The 15596-nt window shown below is 52.0% G+C and overlaps 1 protein-coding gene across 1 annotated transcript; it reads left to right on the top strand.

Moving 5' to 3' along the window:
• The first annotated feature begins 40 nt into the window (after window positions 1–40).
• Window positions 41–15250, top strand: CALCOCO1 (calcium binding and coiled-coil domain 1). The gene is made up of 15 exons (XM_082849756.1): window positions 41–83; window positions 2281–2460; window positions 2798–2900; window positions 3635–3825; window positions 5410–5568; window positions 5972–6120; window positions 7799–7889; window positions 9803–9958; window positions 10159–10413; window positions 10874–10999; window positions 11487–11582; window positions 11953–12061; window positions 12295–12497; window positions 13112–13218; window positions 14177–15250. The coding sequence occupies exons 2-15, from the start codon at window positions 2305–2307 to the stop codon at window positions 14352–14354; spliced, it is 2079 nt and encodes a 692-aa protein (XP_082705882.1). The 5' UTR covers window positions 41–83; window positions 2281–2304; the 3' UTR covers window positions 14355–15250.
• The last annotated feature ends 346 nt before the right edge of the window (window positions 15251–15596 follow it).

The following is a 15596-nucleotide window of genomic DNA, read 5'->3' as shown; positions in this document are numbered from 1 at the left end:
CACCCTTCTCCCTCCCTCTCTCGGAGCCGAGTGCTGTTTTTGTTGTTGGTGAAAGGTGAGGGGACAGCTGATCCGTCGGTGGGGTAAGAAACTTGGCCTAATTTGGGGGCGATCTTATGGGGGATCCCCCCACTTCCCAGTCTGTGAAAGGATAATCTAAGGGAACCGTAGAAGGGGGAAGCAGGAGCTTTTGGGTGTTAACACTTTCCGTACTGGAGAAGCCACCCCGCTGTTTCGGGAGTTCTTGGTCTCAAGGGGACCCTGATCAGGGGCTGCCCCCTGGCTGTTCTCGCCTCCCTCTCAGTCCTTCTCTATAAAGCTTGATAGGCCTAAGGGAGTTGTGAGGGAGGCTTAAGTCGGCTCGTTCTCGGCCCGGCAAGACTTGACCCCACAAACCTTCCCTTACCCCTAATCCCCCAAACCGCCAACCCCCGCACCCCGCCACCAATCCAAAGGCCTTTACCACGCTGAATCCCTTGGCGCGGGGGAAGCTTCCAAGGTGTAGAGTGTCAAAGAACTCTAGAGCCCTACAGCGTGGGGGGGAGGGGGACACCCCCCTCCCCGCCCCATGCAAACACCTGAATCTGGCTACACATATACACCTTAGTTGCCCAGAGCTCTCATTCAGGCGTGGGGGATATTTCCAGCTTTTTTGAATTTTGTTTGTGGGGAATAGTTGGGGTCCCCAGGACAATGTCTTTGAGGACAGTTCACCCCCTCTTAGAAAGCCAGAAGAATTGTATTTGAAAAAAAACATGGACTAGTTTTAACTAGGGATTTTTCAGAGAGATGAAAATTCAGAGAAACTTCTTGTCGTCAATTCAGTCTCTATTTTGGAGGGAGAAGTAGCTCCTTTTTGTAGAGCTGTCCCACCTTCCCTTCTTTACTGATTTTCTGTCCTCTTTTAAAGTCCCTACCCACCTGGCTTCAGCCTGGTGTGGGTTTGTGATGTTTGGGGGCGTGCACATGACTAGTGGCCATGGTTGATTGGACGTGCATTACTGTGACTGACACAGGACAAAGCTCCGTGGGCTGGAGATGAGAGATGACAAGGGCCATCTCACAGCCCTGGGCTTAGGCGTTCTCTTGACTGTTGTTATCTTTCCTCACCCTAGCCTCATATTTTCCATTGAACTCTCCCCACCTAACTTGGAACGCTTCGTCTTAATCCCATCCTATAGCATGCCTCCAACTACCAATCCAAGCAGATGGAAGGGTTCAGGCACTTAGAATTGAGGCTAAGGGGAGCAGGGAAAATGGGGGGGGAGGGGAATACTAGCGATGGGTTAACGAACCGTCAAACCAGTAGGTTTCTAGCCCTGCTCCTGGCAAGACCTGAAGAGAAGAATATGAGGTTCTTTTTGAACCATTTCTCCTTCTCTCAACATTATGTGTACATTTCCCTTCCCAGGGCCCCTTACTTCCAGGCTGTCCCTACCCGGGGGTGGGGCTTTCCTGGCTCCAGGCCCCCACATTCCATCTCCCCGCAGCACCACGTTCCTGCTGAGTGTTTCACTCCACCCTTTGAAGCAGCCGCCTCCAGAATTCTTGACTTCCTGGAGGAATGAGTGAGGGACAGAACCTATCTTTCCTTTTATCCTCCCTTTCCCTTTGTTTCTTGGATGAGAGTGCAGGCTTTTTTTTTTTTTTTTTTGCTCATGGCGGAAGACAGCTGAGAGACGGGGAGAGAGGGTGAGAGTTCAGGGGCTTGAAGATTGGTCTCTTCGTACCCCCAGCCATATTCCAGCTCCAAAGACTCAGTCGTTACTTTCAGAGAGAGTTGCTGTTTTCAGGTGTCCTAAGTCATTCCTGGGTATAGCTGGAGTGGGCAAGGAGGCCTGCTCAGAATGAGGGGGCCCCCCGCCTCAGTTGGATGTTGAATTCAAGAGCCAGAAGATATAGGGGATGGGGTGGGGAGATGGAGGCTGAAGAATTTGGAATGGTCAAGGCTATTAAGAGATGAAAAAGAAGGGACTACAGGAGGCCGAGCCTGGGAGACTGAGGCTTGGTCAATGGGGCTGTGAAAAGGGAGCAGAAATTAGAGAGCTCTTACCTCTAGGGAGAGTCTGTGACTCAGAGGGTACAGTGTGAGCCAGGATGGGTACTGACCCAGAAGGCCAGACCTATGCCCTAGAGACTAAGATTGATACCTCTAGAGGGTCCTAAACCCTCAGGGGCTGGAAACCAGATACGCCTTCATCTCCAGGAGCAGGGGCTGTGGGTGGGGACAGAGTTGGTGGGCAGAGAGGCAGAGGGGGATATTCAATCTTCATTTCATAGGAGGGCAGCCATCTCAGGGCCAGAATGGAAGAATCATCGCTAAGCCGGGCACCATCCCGGGGTGGAGTCAACTTTCTGAATGTGGCCCGGACCTACATCCCCAACACCAAGGTGGAGTGTCACTACACGCTCCCCCCAGGCACTGTGCCCAGTGCCAGCGACTGGATTGGCATCTTCAAGGTATCCCTGGACCCCCTTTTGGCTCAGGCTTACGGGCCATGGGTTGTCTGGAATAAGGGGAATGATTTGGTTTCTGAATTCTCAACCTCATGATGATAGAGAGGAAGGGAGAACGATGTCACAGATGACAAGGCCATGTGTGTAAGCAAAGCCCATCTCCCCATCTTAGCCTTGCTCTCTCCTGACACACTAGCATCCCTCCACTTTCCCTGTCTCTTAGCATCCTTGCCACTGCAACACCATCCTACCCACCCCTGGTTCAATCCCTCAGCCTTTTCCACCTTCCGGAGCTGGGAGTTGCATCACTATACCCCTCTCCCACCGTGGGCTTTGACAGGTGGAGGCTGCCTGTGTCCGGGATTACCACACGTTTGTGTGGTCTTCGGTGCCTGAAAGTGTAACTGATGGTTCCCCCATCCATGCCAGTGTCCAGTTCCAAGGTACAAGGGAAGAGGGAAAACCGGGAGGGAGGAGTCAAGGGGATGGAGGTTTGGAAGAGGGTAGTGGTCTCAGCAGATACAGAATCATGGGATTTTCAAAGAATCAGGGATTCAGACAAGAAAGGAACTGTAAAAGGGCCGCTAGTCCTGCCTCTTACCAAAAAAGGAGGAACTCTTCTTGTGGGACTAGGGGGTAGGGAAGAGGGAAAAGTGGCTTCATATATTAACAAGAAGATGGTCATTAGATTTTGAAAGACCCAGGTTCAAATCTCTGTTCTAATTACTTACAAGCTGTTTGACCTTGGGCAAATTATTTACCCTCTCTGTGTCTGTTATCTTAACAGTAAAAGGGGATGCCTGGCTTACAGGGACAATATGAAAATTTTAAATGATACAGATAAAGCTGTTAGCAAAGTGCCTGGTATGTAATGGGTACTCAAAAAATGGTAACTAGCATTGTTGTTGTTGTTGTTATTATTATTATTATTAAGGAGGGTAGGTTTGGGAAAGAGAGGAAAGAGAAGGCTAGGCAGAAAGGAGGGAGAAGAGTATCCCAGAGATCAGAAATAGCCTGTGGGAGGTGGAGAGGAGAGAAAACAGTCTATAGAACAGGTAACAAGGGGCTGGGGCCAAAGACAATGGATAATAAGACACATCAAGGGGAGGGGGAACCTGCTGAGCACTTGAGGGCCTGGGATCATATTGGGGTCCTGGGTCTGTACTTCTTCCCACAGCCAGCTACCTGCCCAAACCCGGAGCCCAGCTCTACCAGTTCCGGTACGTGAACCGCCAGGGCCGGGTGTGTGGGCAGAGCCCCCCTTTCCAGTTCCGAGAGCCACGGCCCATGGATGAACTGGTGACCCTGGAGGAGACTGACGGCGGCTCTGACATCCTGCTGGTTGTTCCCAAGGCAACTGTGCTGCAGGTGAGAGCAGAGCAACAGAGCTGCTCCTGGGCGAGGGTGCCGGAGGATAGCATTGCAAGGGGCCCCTTCCCGCTTCACCCTCCCCTCGCTGTAGCTTCAACTGCAGACCTCACTGGGAGTTATACAAAGCCTTGCCTACAGGAAAGTCTCAATCTGACACAGACAGACACGAACACATAGGGTAGGAAAGCAAGCCACCCACAGGCCAACATCACTCAAGATTTCCTAAGAATTTTTTGAGGCTTCCTTCTCCAGGAGCCTTCCCTAGGCGCTAGAGGAAGATGCAAAGGGTAGAGGGAGGCCACGCAGGGAAGGAACACTGCAAGGAAGGGGAGGATGAGACCCACTTCCACGGCAAGTGAGGAGTGAGAACAGATCAGCAGGGCCCCAGGCCTGTGCAGCCACTACCCACATGTGGTTCTTAAGCGCTTGAAATGTGAGTGGTCTAAATTGAGGTGTTCTGTATGGATAAAATACACACCAGATTTGAAGACTTAGTATTTAAAAAAAGAATGTAGGGAACTCCCTGGCGGTGTACTGGTTAGGACTCCACACTCTCACTGCCGAGGACCTGGGTTCACACAAGCTGCGTGGCACAGCCAAAACACACACACACACACACACACACACACACACACACACACACAATGTAAAAGATCTCAGTAATTGTTTACATTGATTACATGTTGAAATAACATTTTGGATTGACTGGGTTAGATAAATGAATTCCATCTGCTGCTTACTACTTTTCTTAAGCGTCTACTAGAAAATTTTAAATTATTTATGTAGCTTGTATTATTTTTCTGTTGGACCAAATAGAGAAGAATTAGGGAGTGGAGGCAGATGTTAGCAAGGAAGACTTCCTGGAGGAAGGTGAAGGACAGGACTAGGTGGGGAGGAAGTACATTCCCCAGACAAGAGGACAGGCCTGAGGAAAGCTCAGCAGGTGGGAATGAGTAGTTTGTGATTTACACAAACTCCTGCCCTGTGGAACCCTCTAAACATATGGAATCAATACAAGAATAGGAAGATGTTTATATCTTACATAAGTCAGAGGTGGGTGATCTCCTACCCGTGTTCTGTTTTTACATTCATTGTTCTCATTTAAACCTTAAAACAACCCAGGCTAAGGGATCACATTACAGATGAGAAGAGAGACTCAGAGAAGTTAAGTAACTTGTTCAAAGTCACCTAGCTAGTAAAAATTGTATTGGAGATTTAAACCCACATCTGTCTGACTCCAGAACAGTTAGGGTAAAATTAGGGGAACCATCCCCTTTGTCCATGTGGATTGAGAAAGACTTCTGCCAGACAAGGGGTTCCTGCAATTGCTGGGCAAAGGAGGGACCAGGCCTCAGCGGGGAAAAGATAAGAGGGGTGGGCAGTTCAGCGTGCCAGGAGCTGGTGTGTCTGATGGGTGGTGGGCAGGGTTCAGTAGCACACCAGGCCTCCCCTGACTCGCCTCTTTATAGCCTGTACTGATGTAACTTCCCAGCCCTGACATGCATCTGCAGAGCGGTGGGGATGGGACCTTGGAATGGGCGCTTCACAGGCAGATTCCCCTTCTCATCCCGTCCCCTGTAGAACCAGCTGGATGAGAGCCAGCAAGAGAGGAATGACCTGATGCAGCTGAAGCTGCAGCTGGAGGGGCAGGTGACAGAGCTGAGGAGCCGAGTACAGGAGCTTGAGACGGCTCTGGCGTCTGCCAGGCAGGAGCACGTGGCACTGGAGGAGCAGTACAAGGTGGGAGCAGGGCTGCTGGGGGGAGGGGCCTGCCTGCTCACCTGGGGTCCAAAATCTGAACCCAGTGAAGACAGTAAAGGGGAGACGTTAGTGGGCTGTTAAGATGGTGCTGGCATCTAAGATATAGGTTTAGGCGGTCACAAGTAGTGTTAAACTGGATATGATGGGAAACACGTCCCAAATTTGTAGTGAGACTCAGTTCTCTGAACACAGGGGTGCTGAGTTAGGGTGGAGGTGGCCGTCTTCACCGGGAAGGGGATGTTCCCTTACAGTTTCTTCTTCAAGGAAGGTGACCGGGTAGAAGGGTGGATAGTCAAACTTAGGAGTTCTCCTAAGCCTTTACTGCACTCTTTGAGAGATGCATCTCAGCTTCTCTCTTCTTCTTGGGGAACCTTAATTCCAGGGGCTTTCCCGGTCCCACGGGGAGCTCACGGAAGAGAGGGACATCCTGAGCCGGCAACAGGGAGACCACGTGGCCCGCATCCTGGAGCTGGAAGATGACATCCAGACTATCAGTGAGAAGGTGCTGACGAAAGAGGTGGAGCTGGACAGGTGAGGGGACCCCTCTACCCCCATTACTTCCCTTTGCTCCTGTGACCCTCGAACCCCAGCCTCCCGTGTCAGGTAGGCAAGACCTGCTCTCCATCTCACATGGTTTCTCTTTCCCTTCTCAACCTCACTCAGGGTATTCCAATTACTGGGGGTAATTTTTCTGCCAAGCTCGCTTCCATCTTTCCTAACCTATTCTGTATTCCTCACCTTTGGAAATAATCATCATTACCATTTATTGTGCAGCAAAGGCAAAGCAAGAGCTAGGAGTGGAGGATTTGGAAGAAGAGAATGGATAGGACGGTCCAGGCAAGATAAGAGAGGATGGATTTCAGATTTTACCCCAGCAAAGCATAAGATTAGACTCTGTTCTCACTATTAGGAAATGTTAGAACCAGTGATCCAGAAATGTTATAGGATCTCTGCCCTGAAAAAAAGGTACAAATCATAGAATCTTAGCATTGGGAGGAATGTAAAGTATTTAAGAGGGTATGTGAGGAAAGATCACTACCTCAGAAGACAGCCTCTTTCAATATCAGACAGCTGTCATTTTTGTATCTCTTGTGTTGTATTTACCCTCCTGTAACTTTCATTCCTTGGTCCTGGCTTAGACCTCTGGAGCCACATAGAATAAATTTCTTTCTTCTGCCAGACAACTATTCTTTCTACCAAATGGCACGAATATTGACCACCTCCCATGCCTGTCCTTCAGATTTTCACCAGGAGAAACACTTCTTTCATCAAATGACATAATTAAGTTTCTTTCATTCAGTAGTGGTAGATTTGATATTTTCAGAAAACCTCTTTAAAGGAAAGAGGCATGCTATCCAAGACCCAGAGTAAAAAGTGAGTTGATCACTAAGGCTTCTTCAGTCCAGGATATGTTAGTCTTGCCCTAGGGAGATACTAAATGTCTAGGTTCTAAATCATGGAATAGAAAAATTGGGATCAAACCGAGCATCTGGAAAAGATCAGGGACTGTGTAGACCAGGGTTCAGCAAACTATGACCCACATGCCAAATCCAGCCTGCCACGCACGTGGTTTTGTACGGCCCACAAGGGAAGAATGGTTTTGACAATTTTTAATGGTTGAAAAACAAAAGAAGAGTAATATTTTGTGACATGTGAAAATCATATGAAATTCAAATTCCAGTGTTCATAAATAAAGTTTTACTGGAACGGCCATACTCATTCATTTACATATTGTCCATGGCTGCTTCCACACTCCAGTGGCAGCGTTGAGAGGTTGCCCCAGAAGTCCACATGGCCTGCAGAGCCTAAAATATTTACTGTCAGGCCCTTTACAGATAACATCTGCCAACTTCTGACCTAGATCAAAAGTTTATCGTCAATAATGACTGCCCCTTGTCTAGAAAAGACTGAATTCCGGTCTCTTGATTTTTTGCAAACAACTGGGAAGCCATTAGCAGAACATCCCTTAAAGTGATACATAAGGAGAAAAGAACAACTGTTTATTTCTATATTCTGCTCTAAAACTAGGAACCTTGGGTACTTGGGGCTTAGAACTGGATCGTCTTGGCTTGGGGATTTGGGCATCCCAGAGAGAAGTGGAGGTCTGGGCTAGAGGAGCCCCAGCAGAAGGGCTCAAGACAGAAGTCTGAGTCTTTGTTCCTTCTCTGGTGACCAGTCGGTCTTCTGACATTGCATCCACCACTCACAGGGTTAGAGACACGGTGAAGGCCCTGACTCGGGAACAAGAGAAGCTCCTTGGGCAGCTGAAGGAAGTGCAGGCAGACAAGGAGCAAAGCGAGGTAAGGGCTCAGAGTTGGTTTGCTTTCTCAATTATCCATCCAGTGCTTTACTATAAATTTACTTTTATAAATTCAAATGTATAACATTTACTTATAAAGCAATGAAAGCAATCAGATAATTTTGATGGATACCAGACTTGGAAATTGGAGGTTATGGATGACTGTCTTGTCAGCCTCAGCAGCTAATATGTTTCTGTATTGTGTCATGGTTGTACAGTACTGAGAACACCTTGAGTCTCACACACAAGCAGGTGCAAATGATAATTTTTAAGCTTCTACCTTGGGATCTCAGTTTGCTCTCCACGTCAATAGAAAATACAATTGAAACTTTATTCTGAGCTTTACACAAAACTGAATTAACCTGGAAGCACATATCAGTGCTTGATGATCTCCAGTGTGCTAACTTGTGAGTTTGTGCATTGTTTTTCAACATAATTTTTCATAATTTGGAAGAAGTTGAAATCAAATATTTCAGCTTCTAAATGGCTTCATCAGAACCCTAGGCTTCTATGGGAGATGGTCTGAAAACCATTTGCTCAGCAGTGAAGAGTAGGTAGAATTTGAGTGGACAGAGATGAGAGGGAGGCCATTCTAGGAAGAGAGGAACACATGAGGGCCTTCCCTGGTGGCGCAGTGGTTAAGAATCCACCTGCCAATGCAGAGGACACAGGTTTGAGACCTGGTCCGGGAGGATCCCACGTGCCGCGGAGCACCTCAGCCCGTGTGCCACAACTACTGAGCCTGCCTTCTAGAGCCCGCAAGCCACAACTACTGAGCCCTTGTGCCACAGCTACTGAAGCCCGAGCGCCTAGAGCCCGTGCTCTGCAACGAGAGAAGCCACCGCAATGAGAAGCCCGCGCACCACAACGAAGAGTATCCCCCGCTCACTGCAAGTAGAGAAAGCCCACACGCAGCAACGAAGACCCAATGCAGCCATAAATAAATAAATAAACACATAAGTAAATACATAAATAAAAAATAAATAAATTCTTAAAAAAAAACCAAAAATACATGAGCAAAGTCTTAGAGTCCAGAACACTCAGAGCAGCAGAATGCGTGGGTAAAGAGTTTGAGGTAAGGCCTAGGTCAGATTATAGAGGTTCTTGAGTTTAGTCTTTATTCTGTAAGCAGTGAGAGGCATTGATGATTTTCAAGTGGGGGACACATACTTAAAGAATGTTCTTAAAGAAGATTAATCTGGGAATTCCGGTCCAGTGCAGTCCGGTGGTTAGGACTCTGCACTTTCACTGCTGAGGGCCTGGGTTCAGTCCCTGGTCGGGGAACTAAGATTGCACAAGCCACGTGGCATGGCTGGGGGGAAAAAAGAAAAAAAGATTATTAATCTGATTGCCTTGTGGAAAATGAGCTAGTTGTGAGATTATTCAGTAGTCCAAGCAAGAAATGACCAGAGCCTGAGCTAATGTGGTCGTGGTAACAGTAGAAAAGAGAAAATGGCTGTGAACAAGATGGAGGATGGAGAAGCGTCCATCCTGTGGGCCACTAGGGAGAGAACAGAACCACGCGTGGCACTGAGGTATCCAGCCCAAGTGACTTGAGAAGTAGTTAGTGCCATGGACAGAAACAAGAGTGGCAAGGACGGGGGTGGAGTGGGAGGTAGAATATGCCGGGTGTGAGAGGCCTGCAGGACATCCAGATTGAGTTTTGATCGAAAAGGAAGAGCGGGGAAGCAGACATGGGGCAGGGGAAGACCCCAGGCCGTGCCACTGGAGACGGGTTGCTCAGGATTGAGACGCTTTGCACTGAGAACCCAGGAAGGACTGGCCAGGGTTGAATGCTTGAGTTTGTGTTCAGTCTGAGGAGTGGAACCTTGGCTTCTCTCATCACAGAGGCCCACCTCCATGGCCACCCCAAACATGTATCCCCTTTCCTTACCTGCTCTCTACTGCCATCAGGCTGAGCTCCAGGTGGCACAGCAGGAGAACTGTCGCTTGCATTTGGAGCTGCAGGAGGCCAGGGGCCGGCAGGAGGAGCAGAGTGCTCAGGCCCAGCGCCTGAAGGACAAGATGGCCCAGATGAAGGACGCCCTCGGCCAGGCCCAGCAGCGGGTGGTGAGTGAAGCCCCTAGGCAACAGGGAGTGGAAAATGTTCCAGGGCTGGTTGCAGACAAGTATGGGGGAAAGGCATGGCTCAAGATTAAACAATCCGACCCTGAGTCCTGATGCGGTGGGGGATGGAGGGAGCCTAGTTACCTTCCGGGCTCACAAAGACTCACTGGGAGCCCTGATTCCATCTCCTCCTTTCTCCTGAGGCGGAGCTGGAGCCCCTGAAGGAGCAGCTTCGAGGGGCCCAGGAGCTTGCAGCCTCGAGCCAGCAGAAAGCTGCCCTTCTTGGGGAGGAGCTGGCCAGCGCAGCGGGAGCCAGGGACCGCACCATAGCCGAGCTGCACCGCAGCCGCCTGGAAGTGGCTGGAGTCAACGGCAGGCTGGCTGAGCTCAGTCTGCACTTGAAGGAGGAAAAAAGCCAGTGGAGCAAGGAGCGGGCGGGGCTGCTGCAGAGTGTGGAGGTAGAGGGATGGGGGGACCTGCAGGCTCCTGGCTGCTACTGCCCGCACCTCTGTGTGGTCAGATCCCCTGGGAGGAGAGAGACGGGGGTGAGAACCTTAGAGGACTTATGGGTGGGGAGGGGCTGTGAGGGAGGTACAGTCGCTGTCCAGGTGTGGCCCCTCCCTGAGCAGAGTGTCTAGATCCTGATCTCCGTAGCACCTGTCTTGGTTACCATCTTGATTCAGAAACATTTACCGTCCTAGGCGCCGGCCCTGCCGTGATACCCGTCCCTGATCAGCAAGGCGCCACGCTGTCAGGGACCTTCCTCCATTTGGGGATACAGGGGATGAGGAAAGCAAGAAGGGGAAATCACTCCAAAATACTCAGTTAAATAAAGAAGAGACACAGTGAGGAATGGTGCTGTTGCCAGTGGCATCCCATTTCCTTCACCCTCCCGTTTTCCTTTTCGGCGTCTCCCAGGCCGAGAAGGACAAGATCCTAAAGCTGAGTGCAGAGATACTTCGACTGGAAAAGGCAGTACAGGAGGAGAAGACCCAGAACCAAGTGTTCAAGACTGAACTGGCCCAGGAAAAGGACTCTAGCCTGGTGAGGCGCCTGGCCACCCGAGAGTCCCGGACCCGGGCCTCCTGAGGCATCAGTGCCCCTTCTCTCTGTCTTGGCTGTGGGCTCAGAAGTTCTAGGCACTCACTTCCCACTTGCACGCCCCCCAGCCCTCGTTGGTTCGAAGCATGCCATGTCCCTTTCTGCTCTCGGCACACATTCTGGGCCCAGTAGGGATGACTTAGGAGAATTCTAGAGTGCCCCCTGCTATGACCGAGCCCTCTGCACCCCAGCCCAGAGGCAGTCATCCTCTGGTCCCCACTTGGGAGACAGAGACTAGGACTCAGGTGAGTCTCCTGCGGCCAAGACAAGGGACTCGTGGAAGCAGAGTGTCGGGGCCTCCTGTGTGTCAGGGCAAGAGAGGAGCGAAGGCATGGAGAGTCGTGGTTCTAGATTGTTGCATCCAGGTCAGAGCCCAGGTTCTGGGAGGTACCTTCTAGGCTCCAGATTCCCTCTGGCCCTTTCTGCTCAGGTGCAGTTGTCAGAGAGTAGGCGGGAGCTGGTGGAGCTGCGGTCAGCCCTGCGCGTGCTCCAGAAGGAAAAGGAGCAGCTCCAGGAGGAGAAGCAGGTGAGAAGCCATAACCCAGCCCCCTGGAGGCCCCAGTGGGGGACTTGAGGGCTGGAAACTTGGTATCTTCTTGTCACCTCTTGGCTTAGAAACTGGCATCTGTGAAGAGGGCCCCGAGGCTAAAAATGGGACCATGGCTCCCCTTATTAGCCGCCTTGGTAGGACAGGGGAGGGTTGCTGGGGGAAGAAGGGGTGAAAGAGGGCTGGGGGCTGTGGGGGGAGGATCTGCCTTAAACTGCTCCCCCCCCCTTGGCAAAAGCGTCTAATCCTGAAGCGCTCAGAGTTCATCCTGGATGCAAGGGAAGGCTGTGCAGGGCTGCATGGTTCGCATCTTCCCAGCCTCTCACATGTCTTTCCTCCCCACGTCCAGGAACTGCTAGAGTACATGAGAAAGCTGGAGGCCCGCCTGGAGAAGGTGGCAGACGAGAAGTGGAATGAGGACCCTGCCACAGAGGACGAGGAGGCCGCTGCGGGGCTGCGTCTGTACACCCCCCGTCCTGGGACACCTCTTCCCCGCTCTCCCTCCCTGTGTTGGGAAAGCTCCACATGACCCCTCTGGGAGCTGCCTCTGCCCTCTATGTTTTGCCTTTTTCCTTCCCAGACCCTGGCCCCTGATTAGCTTAACCGTATCCCTCATCCAGAGAAGCCAGAGCTGATCCGACCCTCTAACAATGCTTCCTTCTTTCTTCTCCGCCCACTCCCTCACCTGCAGGCTGCCCAGTGGCTCTGACAGACTCAGAGGATGAGTCTCCAGAAGACATGAGGCTCCCGCCCTACGGTCTGTGTGAGCGTGGAGACCTGGGCTCCTCCCCTGCCACAGGGCCACGAGAGGCTTCTCCCCTAGTTGTCATCAGCCAGCCGGCTCCCATCGCTCCCCACCTCTCAGGACCAGCTGAGGACAGTAGCTCTGACTCTGTGAGCACGGAGGGGAGATGGGGCAGGGGCAGGGACAAGAGGTAGAACCAACCCCAAGTGGCCCAGCCTCCAGAGCAGGGAGTCTTAGCCATACAGGGCTCTCTTTTCTCTTGGGGGAGAGCAGGCAGGCACAGGCTCTCTTCAGGGCCACCAAGTGGACACCAGCCTGACCCAGTAGCCTCTGTGCTGCCAGCGGCTCCTCCCCACACCCATTCTCTTCCTGTGCACCAGCTCTCATCAAAACACTTCTCCTGGGCTTCCCTGGTGGCGCAGTGGTTGAGAGTCCACCTGCCGATGCAGGGGACACGGGTTCGTGCCCCGGTCCGGGAAGATCCCACATGCCGCGGAGCGGCTGGGCCCGTGAGCCATGGCCGCTGAGCCTGCGCATCCGGAGCCTGTGCTCCGCAACGGGAGAGGCCACAGCAGTGAGAGGCCCGCGTACCGCAAAAAACAAACAAACAAACAAACAACAAAAAAAAAACTTCTCCTGCTCCACTCTTACTACAACTCTCTGTTAACAGTCCCGGCCTAGACTTCCCTTACCTGTCCCAGTGTGCTGCTCCCCCGTCTGGGGACACTACCCCAAAACTCACCCCTATCCCTTTGGTGCCCAGGAGGCTGAAGATGAGAAGTCAGTCCTGATGGCAGCTGTGCAGAGTGGTGGTGAGGAGGCCAACCTGCTACTTCCGGAACTGGGCAATGCCTTCTATGACATGGCCAGGTGAGGGCCAAAGGGGGAGGACAGGAGGGAGGTGGGAGGATGCCCGCGGATAGGGCATCCAGGTGAACAGTCCTCATGCCCTTCCCCCAACCTCCCTCTTCTTGGCCCCAACCAAGAAAAAGAGATACAGTTGTACTGACACACAAAATGACCCACCACTCCAAATCACCGGTGCCTATCAATGCACGTGCGCACTCAGAGGCCCTGCCTTTAACTGGCTTCTGTGTTGTTCTAGCAGCACCATCTTCCGTGGAGCCCAAATTGCCCTGCATCCCCTCTCTCCTGCCCCTACCCCTTCCCCAACCACCAGGTAAGTACCTAGGCTCTGTCAGGGATTGAAGAGAGGAGACCAAGGCCCCTTGGGACAGGAACAGAAAGAAGACTGGGGTCCAGCATCCATCTGGTCGCCCCTTAGGTGCTATCCCTCTTCCCTGACTTCCCTGGGGGACGCTTTGGGTGGGGAATTCAAGTATCAGATTGCCCGCTACCTTCCCTTTTCTTCCACAGTTCAAGAGGGGGAGGCAGGGGGGAAGAGAGATCTTATCATCCAGCCCCCCGCTTTGCCTGGATGTGAGATGGGCTCAGGGCAGGGAGCGGTGATGCTGTCATCCTTCCAGGCTGGAGCAGGAAGATGAAGGACGATGTCACACTCATTTTCAGCCTCATTAGGCAGCAGACGGAGATGGAGGGAGGAGAGCTGGAGGTTGGGGGATGGGCTCTGTACTAGAGAAACCAGCAGGGACTAAAGAAAAGAGGGCATGGGGAGCTGGGAAACTAAGGCTTCCAGTATTGTGGGGAGAGGGATACTATGAGAGGCTAGCAGAGGGAACTGCCAGGGCGCTGCATTAGGAACAGGGTCATCTGGGAGCCCACATGTGTGGGTCCCTCTCCCAGAGGTCCAAAAGCCAGGAAGGCAGTGGAGCACACTGACCTTCTCCTTTCTCCTGTCTCTCTTTAGTGGCTTTGCGGCGGGTCCCTTGTCAGAGGCCAGCACTGGGGGCCCTACCACCCCCCCATGGAAGGAGTGTCCTATTTGTAAGGAACGCTTCCCAGCCGAGAGTGATAAGGATGCCCTGGAGGACCACGTGGATGGACACTTCTTTTTCAGCACCCAGGACCCCTTCACCTTTGAATGATCCCACCCCCGCACCCCCAGTACACACACGAATACACACTTACACACATGCACACACTCATAGACGTACACTTAGGTTTCATGCCTCTTTTCCAACACACTCAGCTCCATGATATTCTGTTGCCTGAGACCCGCTCCTGTGTGATTTCATCCCAAGCTCTCCAGCTCCATCCTCTGCTACCTGGCTCTTCTGTCCAGGCAGGGTTCCTTCTTGGAAGCAGTGGCTGAATTTACTCCCTGAAAGTGGTTTTGGAGGAACCTGGATGGAGGAGGCCTTCTCCAGGGGGAATCATCACCCCCTCCTGGCCCTGGTTGCTCCTGTCACTCACACCAGCCACTACACCACCACCACCATCACCCCACACACACACACACACACACTCACACACTCACACTCTCTGATGCCCCGAAGCCAATTCCTGGGGCACCCCACCCTCTCTTGTTTGGGGTGTGTGTTTGTTTACCTGAGTTTTCCCTGGGGCCTGGATTGACATCATGACCTCTTTAGGTCTCCACCAGTTCTGAACTTCCCTGGTTCCTCCTTCTTTTGCCCCACTGCCTTCCATACCCCAGCCCAGCCTTTTCTATAAGATTAGATATTAAGTTTGGATGTTTCTTTTGTATTTTTGAGGTTTTCTGTACTCTATCTCCTGTCCCTCCCTACCACCACCCCCCAGGGTCCTCACATGGAAAGAAATGATGCGTTTGTGCCTTCTGTGAGGGATGGGAGAACAAATGGTCCCAGGTGTCCCCACTTGCCAGCCCTCCCTCCCTCTCCAGGTCCCCCCTCAGCAATAAGAGCTTCCCCCCTGCCATATCCCTCTCCCTACCTGTAGCTGGACAAATATATTTATATGATATGTATAACTATTCTAATAAAATGTGTTCTTATGATGAGGTGTGGCTGGATCAGAGAAGGTCAAGACCTCTGACGCTTAGACCTTAGTGGAGGGAAGAGGGAGGGAGGAAGGGACCCCCTCATCCCACCCCCGCTGCCTTGGGCAGGAGGCTGTTGGTATTTTCCCATCTTGCCCCTCCCTGGTGTGCTGGCCACCAGTGGGAAGAGAGGAGGGAGGGAACTTTGTCTCAGGTGGGGTCTGGCTTGGGGAACACTGCAGTGCAGGAGGGAGCAAACTGAGGGGGAGGGAAGGGTTAAGTCCCAGGGGTGGGGCAGTGAGGGACCTCGGATGGGCCAAGGTGAGTGCCTTGGGAGTGGGGGGAGGTTTCCGCCGCTGAGACCTTC

This window comes from Leucopleurus acutus (assembly GCF_964270905.1).
Source record: "Leucopleurus acutus genome assembly, chromosome: 11".
Taxonomy (NCBI): Eukaryota; Metazoa; Chordata; class Mammalia; order Artiodactyla; family Delphinidae; genus Leucopleurus; species Leucopleurus acutus.
The sequence above is the reverse complement of the archived record's forward strand: the minus strand, read 5'-3'. Positions and strand labels throughout refer to the sequence as shown.

Bases quoted from the DNA above. Each gene is read 5' to 3' on its own strand.
- CALCOCO1 (XM_082849756.1), top strand. From the start codon at position 2,305: ATGGAAGAATCATCGCTAAGCCGGGCACCATCCCGGGGTGGAGTCAAC. The intron at 3,826-5,409 runs GTGAGAGCAGAG...CGTCCCCTGTAG, and splicing joins CCAAGGCAACTGTGCTGCAG to AACCAGCTGGATGAGAGCCA. The intron at 11,000-11,486 runs GTGAGGCGCCTG...CTTTCTGCTCAG, and splicing joins AGGAAAAGGACTCTAGCCTG to GTGCAGTTGTCAGAGAGTAG.